Source organism: Aplidium turbinatum, chromosome 10 (genome assembly GCF_918807975.1).
Source record: "Aplidium turbinatum chromosome 10, kaAplTurb1.1, whole genome shotgun sequence".
Classification (NCBI taxonomy): Eukaryota; Metazoa; Chordata; class Ascidiacea; order Aplousobranchia; family Polyclinidae; genus Aplidium; species Aplidium turbinatum.
In genome coordinates, this window is record NC_137481.1 from 15,048,135 (window position 1) to 15,071,567 (window position 23,433).

At 37.4% G+C, this 23,433-nt stretch overlaps 1 protein-coding gene across 1 annotated transcript; it reads right to left on the minus strand.

Moving 5' to 3' along the window:
- Positions 1–1,309: 1,309 nt before the first annotated feature.
- Positions 1,310–21,903, minus strand: LOC145778992 (uncharacterized). The gene is made up of 18 exons (XM_082590573.1): positions 21,779–21,903; positions 18,330–19,664; positions 14,879–15,036; positions 14,518–14,635; positions 13,542–13,620; positions 13,173–13,383; positions 12,150–12,369; positions 10,746–10,893; positions 9,956–10,126; positions 9,340–9,497; positions 8,864–9,095; positions 8,635–8,696; positions 4,710–8,017; positions 4,227–4,477; positions 3,561–4,040; positions 2,582–2,881; positions 2,152–2,374; positions 1,310–1,868 (listed from the first exon to the last, which is right to left on the minus strand). Exons 1-18 carry the CDS (start codon positions 21,840–21,842, stop codon positions 1,755–1,757), a joined length of 7,632 nt encoding a protein of 2,543 aa, XP_082446699.1. The 5' UTR covers positions 21,843–21,903; the 3' UTR covers positions 1,310–1,754.
- Positions 21,904–23,433: the final 1,530 nt, after the last annotated feature.

Sequence of the window (23,433 nt, forward strand, 5' to 3'; positions counted from 1 at the left end):
GCGCCTGGATGTAACAACGTGATCTGTGGCGGCCTCAAACGCAAGAAGAAGCTTACATGCTGAGTGAATTTTCTCAGTATTGAGAAAAGGCGTAAAGAAATCGGGTTGGTAGTTCAATGTCTTTCATGAATAAAGTTTGAGCTGTAGTGCAAAGTTTTAATCCTATCAATAACACACCTATCGAAGTTGTTGCAGAGACACAGCTATCACAAGTTTTGTTTGAACTCTGTTGAGTTTTAGTGCGACCTACCCTGTTATTAAAAATGAGCGTTTCCGGAAATTACTTACATTTTCTGAAAGTCACACTAAAACTGCATTTCATAAATGTAAGATGTTACTGGTATTAGGACTACAGAGTTTGATTTAAACACTGTTAGCCTTCTACAGCCTAACATTTTAAGAATAGCCTACGTAGTACAATATTTTTTGACGTATCCACTTCAGGCAATAGAATATTTAGATGAAGGAACGGGAAAGCAAGGAAGCCAGCCTCCGTGTCCACCTACACATGCCTTTTAAGTGCCTTGTCAAAGACAAACAGCATGCTGTTGCCCAGTGTCGAACCAGGGTTCTCTCCACTCGGCTGTTCAGCCGATTACAACATGACCGATGCACATTACACAGTGTATGAAAATTTGTCAACTGTTACATACTGTAAGGAAATTATTACTGACGGTTTTATAGATTTTCTTTTTTTGTGTTGGGCCAAACAATGCTACATTTGTCGTTGTGGTAATGTTTATTTCCCGTAAGTACTTGCATGTTGTTAATATGTATCAAATGTATATTGCTTGCAAATAACAATTATACCAAAGGTTTGATTGTGTTGGCATAAGCTACGCTGTTTTACTGTTAGGTTACGTAAGTAATTTTAGTTTTTAGCCTACTATTTCTATTTCATACTAAGTCGCATTCCTTTTAAAAACTAAGAAAAAACAGCAAAGTAGCCTATAGTACGGTGAGCTAAAACCTTCCAATAAAAAAAAATACTTGAATGTAGAACTTATAAACTCAGGCCAATTTGTTCTCTTCAACAGTAGAACGGTTGTGTAAGATTCTTGCTGGAAAAGGCAACGAAAGCAGATGATCACTCACAAGACAAATAAGGTTGTAACAATTTGGGAATGAAAGCTAGCAGGCGTAGCTTAGGAACGTATTTGAAACGGTGGATGCAAAATTGATATCTTGACCGTTCAAACCAAAGACTTAATTCTAATGAATAGCAACGGGGAATGAATGGCAACATGAACTCAGTTGCAACTTGCACGTCTACCCGGATGCATGGACAGTGCGTTATTAAAAACATGCATTGTTATTCGATTTTGTTTAATTCAAAAACAACAATAATACTGACTACAAGACAGTACATTTTAACATGGTGCAGTAAGCAAAACAAATGAAGAACTGTACAATTTCATCTTACGTTAAATTCGGCAGCTGTCTCAAATAAAATATTCTTATACAAAACTGCAGATAAACAAAGTTAAAAAGCATAAAAAATTAATAGTTACTATTGAAAAGTCGTACTGTTGAAATGCGCAAATGTAGAGATATGATTCGAAATTATACGCATTCTTAATATAGAATATTAAAGTATACGCCACACGTGTATATTAAATAAGCCACCATCACTTCCACGACAGTTTTTGTGGATGTCTCTTCTCTGAAGTTATAAAGCAAAAAGTTATACGTTGGTATAACACCGTAGGTTTCCGATGCGAAAGAGAAAAGCAGAGGTCTTTTTAACAGGCAACCTACACGGGTCTGCCGACCAGCCTTTCAACTACAAGCACTGCCACCTGCCCAGCGTTGCGCAGAAGATCAACAGCTCGTTTGTGAGTGATGCCAACAAAATCGGAACCGTTAACCTGCAAAGCAAAATATCGATATAGCGAAGGTCTCCTTTTGTGCAAAAAAGAGACTGATAGATTTGTATGAGATCATAAATACACCGTTGGATATTGGTAGGTTGATCGTAAGCGTGTTACATGGAGTGATTTGTCAGTTATATTGCATTAACGAAGATGTGATCTTAAAGTGCACAAGGCAAATTGTTTTGCAAGTAGATATCTTTGCCTCCCTTTTCATATATCCTGGTTGTGTACAATGACTCCAAGTCTCAAATCATTTCATAGTTTCAGAGAAACTTACCAATAAAATTTTATCTCCCGGTTGAACATGGCCGTCCGCTGCTCCAGCAGGAGCGACATATGTGATGAAGACACCATCGTCATCAGGACGGTAAGGATTTCCTCCAGCATCAATTCCTCCCATAATGTGAAAACCGAACGTTGGATTCTTTCGGACAGTGACAGTAACAAGCTCAACACCGGCATCTGTTTCACACCAGTGTCGCGGCGGCTCGTCTGACAAACTAACAAAAGTAAAATAATTTAAAAACAGAATTGCAAACTGTTGTGTAAGACTAAGATATTGCTGCCAACAGTACACAAAAAATACTTTTGTGATGTTAAACTAACTTGTAGTCAAAATATTCCCAAAGATTTGGCTGACAAGCATTAAAAAAAAAGCAGCAAAGATAAAAATTCAAACATATCTTGCACACGTCACTGCAACCAACCTTGGATCACTATCACCAGAATCGTCTTTTTCATAAACATTGTTGTAGCGATCGTTGTGATAACGAGAAGAGTCCACACGTGATTTGAAAGTATTTTCTTGAGCATGTGGCTGCCCTCTTGTAGGATGGTGATGATTTCTGTGTTGGTCGATCAGATTTTGATGTTGTTGATAATACAAAGCGTTGTCTTCATAATGAGGCTGCGGGTTGAACCTGTAGTCGCTACGATGTAAGTTCGCAGCATGCGCTTGTGGATTGACGTTTGGATTGTGCTGATAAGGTCGAAAAGCCGAAGCAACACTAAAAATGTATTTAAAAGTCAGTTAAATTTGTTTTTTCAAAAAACTTGAATTCAATTCAATTCAATTTAATTTATTTTTCATTGCTGGCGCGAACATGAAGAAAACGGCAAAGTAAACTCACGAATTTAGCACCAACAAAAGGGAAAGATGGCAAAACCAAAAGGTTTAAAATATGCAAAAACAGTGTTGGGATGTCACTATCTTTAATTTGCACAGCCACAAAACCTGAAAATGAGATAGAAAAGATAAAAAAAGTTATGTGAAAATACTACAAAAAATAGGCTACAATTACAATCAACACTTGCCAGTGCAACAAGGGCGATTTTAAACACCAGCTGAAGTTAAACATAACAAGCCCAAACCCTCTCTTCAACAAAAAACAAAAAAAATAGGCCGAAAATTAATGTACAATGAACACTTGCAACAAGGGGGATTCAAAATAACTTGTGATGAAAAATAACTTGTAACGTAAAACGATCAACATTGACGTAGTTACTGGTTTTCGGTAAACTGCAGGCTAAAAATGAGTGTTTATTTATTGAATTAATTTTTTGCTGTTACAGTTACGTTTAACCTTGCATTTGTATACGAGCTTTTAGAACAGAGTTAAAAATTTCATAATCTAGTTGTTTAACACTCAAAAGCAAAGACGTAAATAATGAGATGATCAAACAAACCTTTCATCTTCTCTTTCTCCATACGCTCGATGTAAAGGATAATCCTGCCTGATCTCACCGTACTCATTTAAATATCCCATGTGGGTTGGTGGTGGATACACATACTGGTGGTGATTCCTAGGCTCTTGACGGTAATAATTATCATATATCTTCGCATCTTGTTTCTTGTGGGCTTTCGTCTCATGAGATAGAACTTTAGCAACTTTTCGATTGGTTTTAGCAGGCGCTGGTATTTCACCATATGGGCTTTTATATTCCGGATAGGCATGTGTTGGATAAGAAGCTACTTCTCTCTTGTGGGTAGTGGGTTCGTACACATGCGGCCCATGACCACGGTAGGCTCCACTGTGGTAGGGAGCATGCGGGGGTTGGTATCTCGGGGAATGTTGATAAACATTGTCCATGACTGAATCATGGGAATTGGATCCACGAATTCCTGGAGTTGCACTTGCAACTTCTGGTAAATATTGCTTTTCAGTTCTGCGAAAATATTGTTATTTAGTAGGATGAGAAATGACAAAATTGTTCAGCATGTTACATATGAATCCAATTTTGAAATGTGAATGTTTTCTTGATCCTAGCAAAAACTGACATCAATTAAAAGAATTACCAATAGAAAGCTCCAGCTTTTAATAAATAAAACAAAATTTATTGTCTACCACTTACTTGGAGTTTAGCACTGATTCATGAGAGCCAGATGAACGAAGCGGGTAATAACCTCCCTGATCAGGTAAACCATCATACGTAGAATCTTGTACATGTTTTCCATGTTTTGATGAGCGCGCACGGTCAATGTATTCCACATTGACGTAGTCGTGATAATCTTGTGCATTACCACCAGCAGTGGCCCGACGAAGAATGTGATCTGAGTAGCTCGGTGGAGCAGCAGCTGGGCGAATAAGGGCATGGGGCATATCCTACAGGAACACCATATTTGTTATTGAATAATTTTAAATGTCATTTTGTAGAATTAAAGGAAATGATTTAAACTGAAGAATGATCACGGCACGGCTATTGCAAACACATTCATAGATTTAAATTTAAGTAAACTGGTTTCCTGCAATAATTTTTTTATTTACACCACTATTCTTAATCTTTTGTTATTTTATTGCAGTATTAGCCAACTGAGAAGTTAAATAGTAAAAATACCTGCTGCTTTTCAGCTTTCCGACCCGACTGCCTTAATGGAGGGGGATCAAATATTGATGTTGAAGAAATGGGGGTATCCATGGCACTTTTAGGCCGCGCAACAAGTTCGGTTCGTGTTGACTCTGAGGCAGCCAGCTCAGGACCAGGAGTTCGCGTTCGTAAAAACCTTCCAGACGATCGGCGACCACCAGATTGTTTGGAAGAAGTACTTGAACTTCTGGTAAAGTCGCTTTCTTGCTGATCGCTCTTTGACAAACTCTGCCGTTTTCGTCTTTCAAGGGGCTTAGGAGCAACTTTAGGAACTCCCAAGGAACGAGGAATAGCATGTTCGTGACTGGATTCTTTGCGATTATTCTTTCTGTGATTTTCTAATGGCTGAGTGTTCTTGGTGTAGTTATCAGAAAAAAGAGGTCTTGAAGGTGCAGTGGCAGCATCAAGATAATGCGGTGATTTAGTGCGAGACTGAAAACAATCACACCTAGGTGTTTCACCCACATTAATACGACCTGTAGTGTAAGGTGTAACTGGTTGTTCCTTTTCTTGCTTTTTACGTTCGATATGTTGAAGGAGTTGTTGTTTCCAGTCGTCAGGCATTGGATTCTTTCGACTATTGTAACTATGGGCGGAGTATCCTTGCAAGTTCTTGCGGTCTTTGTCGGTTGTGGACGGAAACTGGTTCTTCCCATGAACCAATGAACGGTGTGAATCGACACCAACGCATGGCACAAAACCTTTGTCATTGTTTCGTATTAGGTCAGAAGAACCATCCAAAAGCAATTGACCTAACTGTTCTTCTAAACTTTTCTTCGGGATTTCTTCTGGGCAATTGTTAGGAACGATTGGTGGGGAATTAATTTGAATTCCACCAAAGTTCTTCGTTGAATTTCTTTGAACACATTGATGTTTTCCTACCTGATGCGCAGATCCAGGTGGTTTGTGCGAACTTCCAGCAGCACTAGCTGGAGAAGTTGTGCTGCCTAAATGAGGTGGTTGTCCGGATCTTCCAGTTGGTTGTAGTTTTTCTTTTAATCTTGAATGTATTGAGTTGACCTTTGATGAACGAGGGACTTGATAAATGTGTGCCTCTTCTTCTGTGTTGTCGGCAGTCATGTGATCCAATGGAGTAGGATTGTGATAAGGAACAGGGGATGTGATTCTAGGAATACTTGAAACTGAAGATGAGCTGTTTCGAGACAATCTCGTGTTAGACGTGTTCTTTTGCTGCATCATTTTCTCTAACTTATCACGGAAATGTTTATGCTTTGTTGCAGCTAGTGCTTCTTCAAACTTTGACTTTTTCATATGCGCGGAAAGACGTTTTGTAGGGACAAAGTCAATATTTTCAGAATGCATGGAAGATGCTTTACCCTTTGACATAGAGTGCTGTTCAGAGAGTTCATACGAATCGTCTTTCCTTCTTGTGGGCGCTGTCAACAGTTTATCGGAATTCTCCTTCCCTCTGACAGTTTTGGATACAAAAACATTGTCCAAAGACTCAGATGTGAAATGAGGTTTTTGTTTTTCAGTTTGTTTTGGCTTTGTGATAGGCAGCACTGGTGGAACATTATAAGTTCTTTCAGAAATCGCAACTGCATTCTTGTCCAAGTAAGCCGGCTTATCTTGGTTAATGTATTGTGCTGGAAGGCTTTTGTATTTCTGTTCAGCGCTGTCTGAGGTAAATAAGCCGTCATCAAAGAATTTTTCGAACTTCTTAATATTTTCCGCAACCCGGCGATTTTTGTTATCAGCAGAAACGGATTTGTCGTTCTGAGCACGTGAAACGTTATAATCATGACTGTACGTAACCGTTGTTGAATCCATTGCAACATTAGAGGCATAGCGACTTTTCAGTGCGCTAGAGTTTTCATTGGTGGACTTTGAAACTGGAGGTTTGCTGACATTCATTAGACTACTGAGTTTACTGCTAGTTTGATTACAACTTTGTGTATCGTTCTTTCTTGATGTTTGAATTGCTTCATCTGTCCCAACTAAACCAATCCATCCATCTTTTCCACGAAGCACACCCGAAGCAGCGGCGTTGGTAAGACCGGAGAGCTTATCATTTGCAGAAAGTGTTCGGGAAGTATTCATAGAAACGGTATTTTTGTTATGGTCGTCATGGAAATCAGGGATTGACTCTTGACTTTCAACATCATTGCCAACGCCAGAATCACGGTCAGTGGCCGATATACTTTCATTGGAAGTCACAGATGATGACTTTCCTTCTATGACAAAACCAGGAGATAAGCATAAGTTTTCATTGTCTCTTCGCTCGTCAATTTTGTTTGTATCACCGACAACATTTCTTCCAGATGGTTGTACTGAAAAGCTTGTAGTAGATTCACTTTTACTAGGTTTTCCTTTGAGAGAGAACTCGTTTTCAGCAATGGGTTTTGACGGCGTCTCAGGTTTTTTTACGAAGCTCTTTGTGTGCCTCTGGCTGGTCACGTTCTTTCCTTCCCAACTATCCTCTCCATCCATAAACGGAATATTGCTAAATGACGGATTTCTTTGTGCCGTTTTATGATCGCTTTTTGCATTTGACAAAGGATCAGATTCTTTGACAAATGCTTCTGAACCTTTTGCAGCTGAATATGCTTGTGACGTATCTGTGATGCGTTGATTTTGGTCCCGGAATTGTTCGACTCCACTAGAAAGGTCGTTCTCGTTGTTTGTGGCATTCATCTGAACCTTTGTCTTGATTGGTTTCTGTGACTCAAGCAATTGGTTGTTGGAAGGATAAGTTACAGATGTTCCTGGTACAGTGATGCCAGGTGCTGATGGCGTTCGGTTTGGTAGAGAAGATAAATTAGGTTTAGGTTTGATGATGGGAGGAGCAGTAGCTGGAAAAGTAGGGGCAACATCGTTGACAACGGTCTTTGTACAGTCTTCATCGGGATTCCATTCATCAGTTTGCTCTGTTAATACTGTTGGAAGGTTTGAATGAGACGACCATGTCCGCAATCCAGTTCCTTCCGCAGGAAAGCGTACGTCCATTTCTTGTAATTCACTATCACAAATGTGCTCTTCCAGTAAACGCGTTTCATTGGAACCGTTCTTTTCTTTTTCGGGAGAATAGCTCTTAAACGATTCTTCAGTGAATTTTGGTGCACTAAATCCTTGATCTTTTACGATGGTGATTTCGGCTGTTTTCATTGTTGGCTTTTCATTGGAGAAATTTAAAGGCGTGTTAGTCGTTGCAGACTCCACAAGTACAGATAAACTATTTGGTTTCGATTTTGCTGTAACATCCACCGTATGCTGATGGACACCTGATGACGTTCCGTTGTTCATCGGTATCAAAAAACCTGTAAAATAATGCACCGATAAAAATTTGCAAAAATACATTGCATTTATGTTTTTGAACAGGCAATGCTCTAATGCAACGTTTCTCAACTAGGGGTACTAAAATCGACTTTAGGAGGTGCTGAGAATGATAAAATACATGGGAGTATAGCAAAATGCCTACCACAAATCAACATCAAAACATTCAATGCAATAGTTAGCTAAAGGGTAGCCTACTGGATTATTCAGACGTGTTCATGAGGTCTTAAAGTCAGAAAAGGTTCAGAAACGCTGCTCTTATATAAAGCTTGTTAAATAATCTTAGTAGATAAAAAAATGGTATCCCGACAATTCAAAGCAGATAATTCAAAGCAGACAATTCAAAGCCGACAATTCAAAGCCGATGATTCAACGACGAAATTTTAAGGCAGGGATCTCTGAAGAAAAAATCTCTGTTTTTCAGAGGTCCCTGGGTTAAGGTTAGGGTAAGTGTTAGGGTTATTGTCTTTATCATAAATAAATTATAGGCTTTGAATTGACCGCTTTAAATTATCGACTTTGAATTGACTCATAACCTAAAAAAATACAGTACCGTACTAAACAATCATCGCTTAAATTAGCCTACTGTTTCAACTAATACCTGCATGGGTAGAAACGCCAACTGCTTGTTTTGCAACAACACTTTGCTGATTCTCTTGAAACCTGAAAACATAAAATTACGATAAGATAAATTTGTTTGCGTGCACACGTTTTGTGCTGGCAACAGTTACTTAATTGCCAAAACAACAACCTGGGAAGTTTTTTGAAAACTTGACCTAAAACGTCCCAGAAATTTGTGGAAAACTTGTAAATGTAAAATAAACGGTTACCTGCTGAAGGAAGGCTGTTCCATGCTTTGGTCACTTTCACTGTTTTGGTCAAAATCTTCACCGTAATCGTCATTGCTGTATGTTATCGCTTCCATGTCAAAAACTACATGTGTCTTGCCACGTTGACGTTGTGCGTAAGCTTCCAAATCGTCATCATCGGCCGCATCATTTGCGTAAGTATCGTCGTCGTCAATGTCAACGGAACCAAGAACTTTGCGGGCACGACTCATGTCTAGAGATGGAAAAACGATTCATTTTTTTAACGCAAGTAGGAGGGAAACGTAAGCATACATAAAGCATAAGTAGTTTATTTACTAATAAAACAGCACTAGAAAAGTTGGAGTAAATTAGCAAACATAGCTAGCCTGATAGTTAACCCATGTCCCTCTGAGAAGCCGTAGCTAACATAACCGTTGAAATGACAAATTAAAAGGAAAAAAACTGACGCAAGATAATAAAAAGATCAACAAATTTACCTTTTTCTTCTTGCGGAAAGAGGATGTTTGTGAGTATCCGACGACCATTTTGATGGACTTTCCCATGCAAAGGAACGTTAGGTTTGGATTGATTCGGACTAACCCACAAAGCAACCAACCCATTCAACTTAACCATGGTGATTGGTAGATATGGAATCCTATCAAAAGTGGTACTTTGAATATTGACCTATGTGTACAGTATAAATCCACACAAAACACTCTTGTGATATACAGAAGGTTTCTCCGACGAACAGTCATAGAATACGTGATATTTTACTTCAGTAAATTAAGAAATCCAAAAGAAGCTCATTGTCATAAATTAATAATTTTCGATCCTTTTTAACACGAACCAGTAATTAACAATGCGTTACACGGCTAGCAAATAAGCGTGATCATTGTACTTATAGTTTCAAACAAAGACGTGTTGTAACCTCAAGTAATTTCTCCTACATCTACAAGTAGCTATTTCGTGTATTATGTTGACTGACTATATTAAGCAAGCATATATAAATTATTATGATCGTTATTAACTTAACAATTTCATATTTATAATTATGAAAAAAGGACATCAAGTAACATAGTACAAATTACACTTTAGCACATTATTCTTCTTTACCGATTTTGGCAAATGTTGAGGACTTTTAGATTTGTGAGATCACCAATGGAGTCGGGAAGAATTTTGATTTGGTTTCTGCTTAGCTGCAAAATGTTCATCTCTGAGCACAAGCCAAGTTCCTTTGGAATACTTTCTAGCTTATTTTCGTCAAGTAACAACGTGTTGAGATTTCTGTAAAAATATGGAAATAGATTAAAATAAATTCATAAAATAATTAAGGATAGCAGAACACGAAAATGTTTCAAGTACAACTGGTAGACTACATGAAATTTTTAATCATGCTCTCGATTCAAAAATATTTTACTGCACATTTAGAACTTTTAGAACAAGTAGCCTATAGAACTTTTTCAACCAGTAGCGAAAAACTAAACTTCTTGATGACTAAATTAGAGCTGTGGTCTTGATACGTGTGTAACACAAACAAAAGTTTGTAACATTTAAGGGGAGTAAAAGACTAAACACAATGAATTTTCAACATGAAATATAAAAAAACGTTTAAGTGATATGATAAGTTCAGACAGCGTAATAAACAGATGAACCTTAAACGTCGTAATAATAAAACATATCGCAAGCATCTGAAAATTGTCAAGGAAAAGACCAAGACTCCGACTTTTCACTTGACAATTTGTGATATGCTTATGAAATATATGGTAACAGGTAGTAGGCTTATTTTTATTCCCAAGGTATCAATCAAACACGTAAGTGTGGTGTTCAACAATGTTTGAACGTTTCAAATGAATTACATTCTCTTGCATAACGAAAAAGAAAACATGTTGAAACAACCACAAACCTCAAATTGCCAATCGAGGGAGGGAGCGCCTCAAGTTTATTGTGAGAAACATCTAGTTCTTCCAGTGCGTGTAGCTTTCCAATACTGTCCGGCAGTTTGGCAATTTGGTTTAGTTCCAAATTAACCATTGTTAGTTGACGGAGTAAACCTTGAATAAAATCAGCACACCATATTATCATGATTACAAATACAAGGAGGGTTGCAATGAGGACCCCATAGAGCAAATCAATGTAAAAAACGCTTGAATTGCTGTCTTGGACTTTAGAAACAAAAATATATCTTGAAAATTCAAAACGGTTCTTTTCATTCGATAAAATATTCTTTGTCTTGATTTCGTTTCGAGTTAAGTTTCACAGTCAGTTAGATAATGCATGGCGTCTTTTGTTCCCTGTATTGCGAGGGTTGGACAGCAGAAACTTCATTTTGGGTTAAAAATAAAAGCAACTTTGTTTCGCTGTCAAATCACAGCGAAACGCAAAACGCACAAAATTTTTGCAGAAAGTATCTTAGTACAATGAAATAGAACTAATAAACCTGGTAGCTATAAATCAACAGTTTGAGCTCAAAAACTGTCAACAACAGCACAAGAATGCAGACGGCAGAGGTTATGCAAATTAAATTTGTTTTAACTCCCTTCATTCAAAATCTCGCATATTTGAGTCAAAGTAGTCAGGGCGACGAAAGCCTTGCTATGATTGACGCTCGTAATTTCATCTAGGTATTACACAAGAAAGTCTTTGATATGTTTGTTTCTAACAGTAACCTCGGGCGATGCTGCAGAGTAGTGACGTTTGCTTGTTGATGAGAGGGAAGTTTTGAGAGTTGTCAGAAAAGCAGTCGTGCACGACGGACTTTGTTTTTGTTAAGGCGTACGCATTTTCCGTATTTACCAACAAAAATATTTATTGTTTGTCACACTGTTTTATAGCATTGAATAAAATTAACAGAACGTCTTCATGACGTTGTCAGACGTAGCCGCGAAAGTCACAGAACTCGATCACTACGAAATTAAATATTCTATTCTTGAATAAATAGTGTATCTTAGCTGCTGTGACCAATGACTTCGACAGTAGATTACCAGTTGACTATTGCTTACATCACTCTACTAAACTGAGTCTCATGAGGATGCATATAACTCACACTACAATTTGATAGTATCAATGATAACATACAAAAATTTATGTCTAAAGGTGTTTCTCAATAGAGTGTAGGTAAATGCTGTAAACTTCATATTCTACTGTGGGCCTACATAACAAGTTACCAGTAATTTTATAAAACATATTTGGTAAAGATTACCATTTTTACAAGATTACCACTACAAACGTTCAAGCTCTTGCAAAAATGATGGTTTTACAAAATATGTTAGTTTAATTATTAAAACATTAAAAAAATACTTCTGCATACCTATGCTATCTGGTAAGATGGTGAGAGCATTTTCCGACAAAAGTAGATCAGTTAAATGTTCCAGTGATCCTATTTGACTGGGAATAGCTTCCAAGAAATTTCGACTCAGATCCAAGTAAGTGAGTTTTGTTAAATCTCCAATATCAGAAGGAACTTTGGCCAGCTCATTGCAATCCAGCCACAGTTCGGATAAGTTTGTTAGCTTTGAAATTACGTCTGGCTGAGAAAGTGAAGCAAAAAACATTGTTAGCACAGTTGTGTAAACTTTGTACATACTTCCCATGAAATCTACTGTACAAATAATGCCGGTCATGAAACAGCTTGTTTGCCAACTAAAAAACTTTCGAAAGAAAAGTTTAGCAGCTTCAGTAAAGTTTGTTTTGAGTCGCTTTTTATCTCAAGCATGCAACAGCAGTCAATTTTATATTGTCATGTGATCTGAACAATGTATCACAGCTTGACAAACTTAGGCGTACTGATTAGATGAAAACAACTAACTAAACCAATGGAACCGCCATTTAAAAAAAGGGTTTTGTGAACCTAACAGGAATAATTTTCAGCATTTTGATGAGAGCATATGAAAATACGGACTTACAAATGTACTTAGGCTATATAACATGCAGCTATATGGGATATCAATTCAAAACTCAGTTACATAACCAGGTTTTGTCTATCATATTAGTTAAAACAATGAGTTTAAAGCATGGCATTTTCTGCAAAACCTTTTCTCGTAAAACCGACTAAATTTTGCTTTGTGTGGTAACAAAAATGCACAGACAAGACCACATATACAATATTCCGTCAATAAAAGTTAGTTTTAAAGTCTCAGACTGCAGCAAAGCTTGCATTGATGAAGAAATTTTCTGAAATTGCAATGGATCGGAGGCGTTCAATGAAAAACTTGACACATTTACTACAAGTGGCAAAAACAAATAAAAAAGCAGTTTGTTTCATAACTTTAAAGCTCTACAAGAGATTACTGCTAATTTTCAGAAAAATTCAGAAAAAAATGGTTTTCCTTACCCATTCTTGGAAAACATTTCCGCCTAAATCAAGTCTAGCCAGTTGTGTAAGTCTTCGTATAGACTTTGGTAAAATTTGCAATTGATTGTCTCGTAGCTCTAGGACACAAAGCTGAGACATTCTGCCGAAATTGGCTGGAAGAAAGTCAAAAAAGCAATCGTTCATGTACAGTTCGCGGAGGCTCATTAGTTGCGTAAATCCTTCGGATAGCCTAAAATCAAAAATGTGATTAAAATCGATCTGGAAGCGGTGCGGTGGTGTAGCAACAAATGGATTTTACCGTATCTTAAAATGCAAAGACCATTCAAGATCATTTCCTTGGCTTAAATCCATCCTGCACTAGGCTACACCATGGCATAGAGAACTTACTTTTCAATTGGATTCACACTGGCATCAAGGACTTGTAAACTTTTGCAACATCTTATGCAATCCGGAACGTCTTCAATTACTAAAGAAATAAATTACATTTAAAAAACAAAAACTGTGTTTCAGCATATGGTAGTGAAATTGTATTCTAAAGCAAGTAGGAAAATCGGGGGTAAATACCGGTAGGCCTAGTGTTATTTATTTAATTAACTGAAGCTGATGACTTATCAAAATTATCCAATTGAATTTTATTGTATACTTAGGAACACCTGTTATCCACAAGTTGGACTTACTAAATTTACAACATATAGTAAAAGTCAACTGCAAAACAACCTTTTTGAAAACCGGTCATTTGACACAAGTTATCCCATGTTGGGAGAAAGTTGCTGGGCTGTTTGGCACAATTTCCTATTAAGTATTTACCTACTTCTTAGTTACCAAGATCTAATTACAACAAATATCTAACTAGGTTGGCAACACTTTTCCTTTTCCCGGTTTTGGAGAAACATTTTTGCAATAGTTGGGTGTGAAAGTTATGTTGTCAAAATCGGCCCTGATTTCTTATGAACCACAAAGGCTATGTAGCTAAACGAATAAAGAAACTTTGTGGAATCAGCAAAGCAATTACGCTGACTAACGTTCATTAACTTGATCTTAAAAAGTGACACACATTGCTCTAAACTGAGCGAATGTCAAATACGGTCACAAACATGACCGCAACAGCTCACAACAATGTGGATCATGTGTATTTATTACCTATCTCTTAAATCTTGCCTAGTTCATTCGCTGATGAAAACCAAAATACGTGTTAGAACAATGCCAGATCTACCGCAACAAACCAATACTACTTGCAAAAGTAAATATATATTCAAAAGGTGTGGTAGCAGGTGAAGTTCTTAAGCATACTTTTTACCTGACAGAAGTTGATCTTAATATGGCAATATGATATGTAGAGTAGCTAACATGTGCTTAGGCTTACCATTTTTGCTCACATCCAAATGGGTTAAGTTGATCAAGCTTGCCAAGTTTGGTGGAAGGACTGTAATGTCGTTATCACTCACCGACAAGTACCGAAGGTTTTGGCAAACAAACATTTCCTAAGTTAAATTTGTACTGTTTTATAAACTCTTCAAAAGACTTACAAACTATAGCAAAAACACCATGACGTACTGTAGAAATTAACACAATCAGATTTCAACGAATACAATTTCTTTAAAAGATATAATTCAGAAAAGTGATGAAAACTTGTGACCGACCACATAAACTATAAGCTAAAATTTGCATAAAAGTTTATTCGATGACAAAATAACATCGCAGATGCCTTTGAATTTCCGGCTTACCTTTGGCAGTTGTTTAATGGTGTTAGATTCCAAAAGCAACTTGGTCAAAGTTTCTGCGTGATCTCCTATTTCTTGTGGCACCTCTTTTAAATTGCTGTTGCAAAAGTCAATTTCTGTGACGGCATCGGAAACTTCTCCGACCGTGCATAAACATTGACCTAAGATCAATTTATTTTAAAAATCAGTGAGTACTTACAGAAATCAAGATCATGAAAAATGTCCACGTTTTCGTGTGTCTTAAAAATGTGAGTGAAATGAAAGTTTCTGTTCAACCAATCGACGTAAATTAAAAGAATAACAAACGAGGTGATAGTTGAATAAAATTTACAAATTTGTTGCAAATGGCAACTTTTTGAACGTGACGAAGTTTTCAACTTGCACAACAAATGTTAGTAACAACTAAAAATATTGTAACATTTTATGTGATTACGCAATACGTTTAAGTAGTCTATAAAATAAGTTGCCCATCTTAGCCAAACATTAATTCGCTTGACAAACGATACAGCAACCCACAGCCAGTGCTTTCTACATTTTTTGGTTAGATCCAAAAAATTTCACACACTACTACTCAGTGACCTGTTAATCAAAACTTCAAAAAGGTTTCAAATACTAGGGTGTAGACCAGACATGGGCAAACTACGGCCCGCGGGCCAAATCCGGCCCGCCGGCTCTTGTATTCTGGCCCGCCGGATGTTATCGACATGTTGCAAGTTTTATTATTGTGAAGTTTCAATAGGAGGATTAGATACCTCTTGTCTCTAAATAGCGATACAATGTAGAATGTAGAGCATTATGATGTCACAGGTACATTTGTGCGTCGCTTGACGCAACAGTGCTTTCTGCTTTTAACCAGTAATGTCTCGTTCTGTTGCTCAACACAACAAACAGTTTACCAGCCTCATTTTTTTAAAAAAATGAGGCTGGTAAACTGTTTGTTGTGTTGAGCAACAGAACGAGACTATAGATAAGAGACAGTCAACCGCTTCAAGTGGACAGTTTGCTGGGAGGTTCACTAAAAACAGAAAGTTTTATTAGTCAATTTAACCAGTAATGTACCATATTTCTTAGTTTAGTGTTTTTATCAACAGTTTCGTCAGTGTGGAATGCTAAGCGAAATAGACATTGCTAAGTTGTTAATAAATTATATTGTTAAAATGAGTGCAGCGAAGAAGCGTAAAGTCGATAGTGAGCGCAGAGTGTTCAAAAAGGAGTGGACGACGAAATACTTTTTTACCGAAGTGGGATCAACTGCGGTATGCCTTATTTGCCAAAAAAACGTTGCTGTTTTGAAAGAATACAACATCCGCCGCCATTTTGACACCAATCATGCAAACCATCATAGCAGCCTGTCAACTCAGCAAAGAAAGGACGTTTCTCAGAGATTAGTGGCAAATTTTCGGATTCAGCAAAGCACTCTTTTTCAGCAGAGTGCAGTTTCTGAGTCAATCACCAAGGCAAGTTTTTTACTGGCTTTCAAAATAGCACAAGCAAGCAAACCATTTTCCGATGGAGAATTTATCAAGCAGTGCATGGTAGAGACAGCAAGTCTCTTGTGTCCAGATGCAAAAAGCAAATATGAACAAATCAGTTTATCACGCAGAACTGTAACTCGCCGTATAGAACAAATTGATGAGCACTTAGCTAACGAGTTGAAAGGAAAAGCAGATTCTTTTGTATTTTATTCGTTAGCGCTGGACGAAAGTAATGACGTAAGAGACACGGCACAGCTTTTGATTTTCGTCAGAGGAATTAATGACAAGTTTGAGATAATAGAAGAACTTTTAGCAATGGAGTCGTTAAAAGGGACTACTCGAGGAGAGGACCTTTTTCTTAAAGTCACTAGTGTGATCGACAGGTTTAAATTACCATGGAACAAACTTACGAATGTCACCACTGATGGATCACCAAATTTGACAGGAAAAAATGTTGGACTGCTAAAAAGACTTCAAGATAAGATGAATGAGGAAAATGCTGGGGTGGATATAACTTTTTTGCACTGCATTATCCATCAGGAAGCCCTGTGTAAATCTGTACTGCAGCTCAATCATGTAGTGAAGGCAGTAGTAAAACTGATCAACTACATAAAAGGGAGAGGACTTCACCATCGCCAATTTATCAAGTTTCTTGAGGAAATTGATTCTGATCACCAGGACTTGCTTTATCATTCTCATGTGCGCTGGTTAAGCTTGGGTAAAGCATGTAAACGAGTCTGGAACCTTAAAGAGGCAATTACCTCATTTTTGAAGTCAATCGGGAAAGCTGATGAATTTCCTGAGCTGGAGGACAGAGATTGGCTCTGTGATTTTGCTTTTTCTGTCGATATATTAACACATATGAATGAGCTGAATGCAAAGCTGCAAGGGAAAGAACTCTTCGCTCACGATATGTACACAAGCGTTACGGCTTTCAAATCAAAATTGGCTTTATTCTCAGCACAAATGTCCAACAATTCTTTTGTTCATTTCCCCACATTACTGACGATGAAAGAAGCCCCTAAACATGCAAATAAATACAGCAAATCACTAAATGATTTGCACCACGAATTTTGCCGTAGATTTCTTGATTTCGAAAAACTCCAAAAACCATTTCAGATTATTTCGGCTCCACTTTCACAAGTCGCTGCAACAGCACCACAAGAACTGCAGTTGGAATTGATCGATCTTCAGAGTGACTACGTTTTAAAGGAGAAATTCGAAGCCCTGAAGCTAAATGAGTTTTACGCATCGCTAAGCAACACCAGATTTCCAGAAATTCGAAAGGTGGCACAAAAAATGCTGGTATTGTTTGGTTCCACATATATTTGTGAACAGACGTTCAGCTTGATGAATTTTAACAAATCTAGCCACAGGTCTCAGCTGAGTGATGCGCACCTCAAATCTATCCTGACTATCGCCACAACCAAAATGATGCCAAATTTCGATGCTTTGGCAAAAAATAAAGCTTGACAATCCTGTCAGACGTCGTATTTAAATTCGATTTTGTTTTTTGGTTGTATTTTTCAGTTATTTGTTAATTTAATCTTCCGTTTTTTTTGTCCCTTTGTTATTCGTGTGACAAACTATATGTAAGTGGCGGCTCGATCACTTGGCCCGCCAGTCTAAGAACAAAATAATTTTGGCCCCTAATTCAAAAAGTGTGCCCACCCCTGGTGTAGACTGTAGAGTGTTCAAAAAACTGTACGTGTGGTTATAAGAGATTTGTGCAATTTCAACAAAAACAAAAGTTTTTCAGTCATGGCAATGCTAGACTGAATCTGTTTCCTGGCAAGCGCAATTTTTTTTTTGACTATTTAAGTATTTAAGTTATCAATTTTTTTTTGACTGAACAATATTTAAGACCTTCAACATGCATACTCAATCGAGATAATGCCTATTAATAACAGAGCTTTGGTAAAAAGTTCACCTTTTAGGAATAAATAACCAGTGAAAATAGCAATCACATGCAAACTTACCGAAAATTTTCTTTGCCTTCTTCATTTCGTCGCTGTCTGGATGTTCAGCATTTACAATAACTCCAAAGCAGTGTTTGCACTTTTCAATCGTGTTATTTCCAACAAGATTAGTCGCAAGTAATCCAGGGGAATGCGTCGATTCGTCTTCACTACTTCCTTGAGCATTACCACCGCTGGTCTGTTTATTGTCTGAACCCAGACGGTTATTGTTATTAAAATTTCGCTGGAGGAAATCGTCAACTTTTGCAGTGGGAGTGGTCTCGTTGTGAGGTGGTCGTATGTAGTCCACGTGATTAACACTGCTGGTTAAGTTATCGTTTTTTCTATTTTCGCCTCGACGGCAACCAGGCGGCAAAATCGGAAGTGAGTCCTTTTTAACCTCACCAGCGGAGCCGCTAGAAGCTTGAGCTTCAGCAAATCGCTTCAGGTTATGATGAGCTGTTGCTGTAGTAATTTTGTTGTACAGTTTTTCAACCACGTCACTACCAATGGTGCTGCCGTCTTCGCTGCCAACTGAAGATATAAAACTGCTGCTCAAGCTACTGCTGCTGCTGTAGGTAGCATTTTCATTGTCCTCTTTCCGACGATTACGGTCTTCAGCAGCTGCAGATCTGACGTAATCCAAACTAACGTAATGAGACTTTAATCCTCCTTCTGAAGGAACGACAGAGTCAGAGTTTGCTTTCAATAAACCATCATGATTTAACGTTGATGAAGATTCAAATGAGGTAAGCCTAGGAGGAAGGTGTGTAAGTCCAACATCGTCCAGATTATCTCCAGGTTTGCTTGGACTCGAGGACAGGTTCGTACATGAAGAGTTCAATATTGCATTTTCGACGTAGTCGCTTATGTTTGCACAATCATTAATTTCGGACGGTGAGGTATTAAATTGCTTAGTACTGCCTTCAGTCTTATCAAAACTGTTCTTTGTGGAACCAGTCAAATTTAATTCTGCAGCAGGATAATGTTGTGAAAATCCATTTACAGCGTCTTTGTCTTTAAAAGAACCACTATCTGGGATAATAGGTTCATGTACGCTTCGAACTGACAAGTTTCTTGAACTGTCATCAATAATAACTGATCCCGATGTAGACGAGGTAGTATAGCTACTGGGGCTGTACTCTGTACCACTACTGCTCGTCCAGCTCTCACCAGTTGGGGTTGTTACAGAAGAATAAGGCTGCAGTAGATTGCTGTCGTCTCCGTTGATGTTAGAAAAAGACTGTTTACTTTTGTGGTTTGGGGGAAGGCTTGGAGCTTTACGATTTTGCTTGCTGTGGCTTTTTTCTACGGTGGCTTTTTCGTTATCAGAACGGACAATCTCGTCCTGTTTTCCTGAAAATAAAACCAAAGTTTTTAAAAAATGCAAATACCATTGTAAATGTTACAAGTAACAACAAAACTGAGTTTTTTTTTTAAAGCTACTGTATTTGCTTCAACATGAATGCATCTTAGTTTAATCTCTGTTTTACAGGGAGCAACTTCTTCTTCTTTCGTATGAGAGGTTGTTTTTGGACTACATTTCATTGGGGTCAAATGTCCGGGCATTCTTCGAGCAACTAATACAAGCTTATAAAAATGAAATAAGTACAACTTTCTTCCATGACCATTTTATTATTGGAAAACTATTTACATTAGAAATCTTTTACAAGAAACCTTATAGCTATGCTATCCTCAATGGCAAGCAGTCTTTCAAGCATGACATCAACAAAAGCTATATGATTTTAAAATTTTAAACTAATCTCAGCAACACGAATTTCTCATATACAGCATCGAAATATAGAGGTTACAACTTCTCAAACATTACATAAACAGATAAAACAATTGAACCCTTGACGACTAGATGCATTAGTAATACATTTGCAATCAGTTGTTCAAATTTATGCAAAACCGGAATGTTACTAAACCAAAACGGGTCCAGTAAAACTTCGTCACACTCAAAAGCACATGATAACAACCTGTCTAATCTAAGAACCAAGTCATAAAGATCGCTGATTAAGGTTTTCTGACAAGTAGCTCTGCCTGGACAGCCTTTGTAGAAGAACTAAATGCCCCATTGGCTCAGCTTATCGTTAAACGTTGATTGAGCGACCAGTACAACTTTTTCTGGAAGTCACAAAACACAGCACACAAGTTCAAACAGAATCGAATTCTGGTCAAGGAATGAGATTTTCAAATTACCTTTTCCAATCTACAACATCCACAGTAAAATACAAGCCGCCAATTTTGATTTGTCATGGTATTCTACCTCTCCTAGTATTAAAATCGTCCTTCGCCATGGAAACAACGTTAAACTAATGAATTTTGCACTGTTTTGTAGTTTGAATAGCAATTTATTGATTTTCCGACCGGTGGAAGTTCACAGGAGGTGAAAATCATCGCTGTCAGTAACCAACGGAAATCTTCTGGGACAATCAGCGACAGTTAAAAACCACATCAGTTCAAAGCAGGCTTTTTTAGGCTAACAAATGTATCGTAGGCAAGAAGCTGATGTGTTCTGAACCACCTTAACAAAATGTCAATCATCAGAATGTACAAATTGAAAAACTGATCACGAAAGAAGAACGTCCTACAAATCGATAAACATCACTGAAAGATTGTGACTAACATGCATTTCAGACTGACTTGGTTTATCTGAAGCTCAGGAAAATATTCCAAAGGAAAGGATTGATTTTTGGATATTGACAACTTTAACAAACAAAAGAGTTTAGGAAATCGATGGCAAATATGCTTTAAAGTGTATAGTTGTCAGCTGAACGTTAGTAGAAGTTAAAAAAGTACAAAACGTATATTTAAATAGTATGGGTGTTTTAAAATCTTTTTTTAGTCCAGTGGCTTACACACGAAAAGGTTAAGGAAATGGAAGATAATCTGGATAATACTCTTAATATTTTAAAAGCCAAAACTAAAGCTAGCTTACAATCGCCAGAAAAACGCAAGAAATGTTAAAATAGTACTATGAGATAACACAATCTTTCTTGGTGATAAGTTTTTTAATTGTCTTCGCAAAGCAATGGTCTACTAACCATGTGAAAATAATTTGATAATAATAGCAACCTAGTTTTTAACTTTATCTTATCCGTTTATGGTAAAATCATTGCCAATAAGAAACCTAAAAAGCCCATACGTCCAAGGTGGTCAGTAAGAATGATAATTTCAGTTGTGATGTGTATTGCTAATGCTATTACTATTAATTTAAGCTCTCTAGAATTTGAATACTGTTACCAGAGCAAACTTTTCTCACTAATAAAGAATTCGCGAAAAAAGCTATCATCGCTAACGGAAGTACATTGTCACACAATGTTAACAAAGATCTAAGTTTACAATATGCTGTAAAAAAATTTGTGATGCACATCAGACTATAACAATTAACAAAATGTAAGTATGAATAATGCAGAAAACATTTTGATATTAACCAACAGAAGGTACGATGGGCAACCATAACCAACCATTTGTGTTCTTTGGTTGTGAATTCAATCTCAGAAGACGACGCAGGCTCCACGAGCGAGGCATTGCAAAGTCGTTTGCTTCAACACCAAATCTGACACTTACATATTTACAAGTCAACTTTATCTGAGCATCGCTAGGTAAAAAACAACTAAATTAAAAATAATAATATCTGTTGTAACGACAGGCCTTCTCAAGTTTTGTTTTTACCTGAAAACGTACCTGACATAAACAGAACTTTCAAAATCGACTTCAAATAAATACTTAAAGTTTTCTTTGTCTGAGTATTTAACCACAACCGAGTGTCAGAAAAGCTCTTCAAACATAAAAATATCAAGCCAAAAGCTTATTCTCGTTTGTTTACCTTGTGATGTAAAACGAAAGCATTTAAACATAAGGAAATCCTACCAGCGCAAGAATCACCCTTAAAAAGTTTCACTGACCACATTTCCTGACCTATATCCTGACGCCATCTTTCTGACCAAATGCGACAAACAATCCTCACTCACAAAAAAGGTATTTGAATATCGTTCTCTGCTACTGAACAGAAATCTCTCGACATGTCGCTGAAAAAGAGGTTAGACTTCCCATAAGCTCACAGCGAGGAATACCTGGCACATTCCTTCTGCTTACTTATCCATAGAGCTCATATCAGCCTGAAAGAGAACGTAGTTGGTTGGGCTTGCTGTGTCAACAAAGTCGTTAAGAGACCGAGTCAGCAATGGCAAAACAGACCTGATTCAATATGTAACTTTTACTGCATATATTTGTTTCTTTTAAAGTTTTTATTTCAAACAACGACTGGTAAATATTTTTTGACTTCCTATTTACCTACCTCGTGTCGACGTTAAAAAGTTTACCCTGGCACATGCTTTTTGCTGCAAAATGTTAAATGTCTCCGTCTTGCCAGTGGGTTCAACATAAAGAGACAAACGTACACCCATATCGTGCACACACAGTCACACATGAATGAGCTTTCGGTGACATGCTCATGTATTTCTTTCTAACTCCTCATATCTCATTGTACATCAAGACACTGACCGCAAATTTGAAACGTAATCGGTTTCGCTTGCAAATCAAACCCAACCGAACTAATCATCTCATGTTATCTTTTGAAAGGAGATTACTTCTGTAATGAAAAATCTTTTCCATCGAGTTAGCACTTAATGAGGTATATGTCCATCAACCGAATAAAGCAAAAAAAAGTATGGTTTTATTCAATTCCATCGTAGCAACAAGTCCCTCAAACATACATATCGTATACCATGAAACACTCATCACCATCCATTCAGTCGATTTTGACTCTCGGGCACTTTATAAATCTTCCTCCATAGCTCTCGATTTCTAACAACCTCCTTCAGCTCTTCCATGCCCATCCCGCTGAAATTCATCACTGTATCGAGCATTCGAGCCATCTGTTTTTGGATGATGTATTTTTCCAGTGATTTACTTCTCAAAGTTCTCATTATGTGGTCAAAATATGATCTGCTTGACTATTCTAGATTTTAGGGATATGTCCGGTATAGTTTGGTCCAAAATCTGTTTACTTGTTGCTTTTTCTGTCCAAGAAACACACAGAAATCTTCTCCAACACCATAATTCGAAAACGTCACTCTTTTTTCAGTTTCCTTTGTTCATTGTCGATGTTTTGCATCCG

What these genes read in the sequence shown, in the direction of transcription:
- LOC145778992 (XM_082590573.1), bottom strand. Translation starts at nt 21,842, where the DNA reads ATGCCTCGCTCGTGGAGCCTGCGTCGTCTTCTGAGATTGAATTCACAA. An exon ending in AGTGTGAATCCAATTGAAAA is followed by an intron (nt 13,384 to 13,541) that starts GTAAGTTCTCTA and finishes TTTTGATTTTAG; the next exon opens with GCTATCCGAAGGATTTACGC. An exon ending in GGAGAAAGAGAAGATGAAAG is followed by an intron (nt 2,882 to 3,560) that starts GTTTGTTTGATC and finishes ATACATTTTTAG; the next exon opens with TGTTGCTTCGGCTTTTCGAC.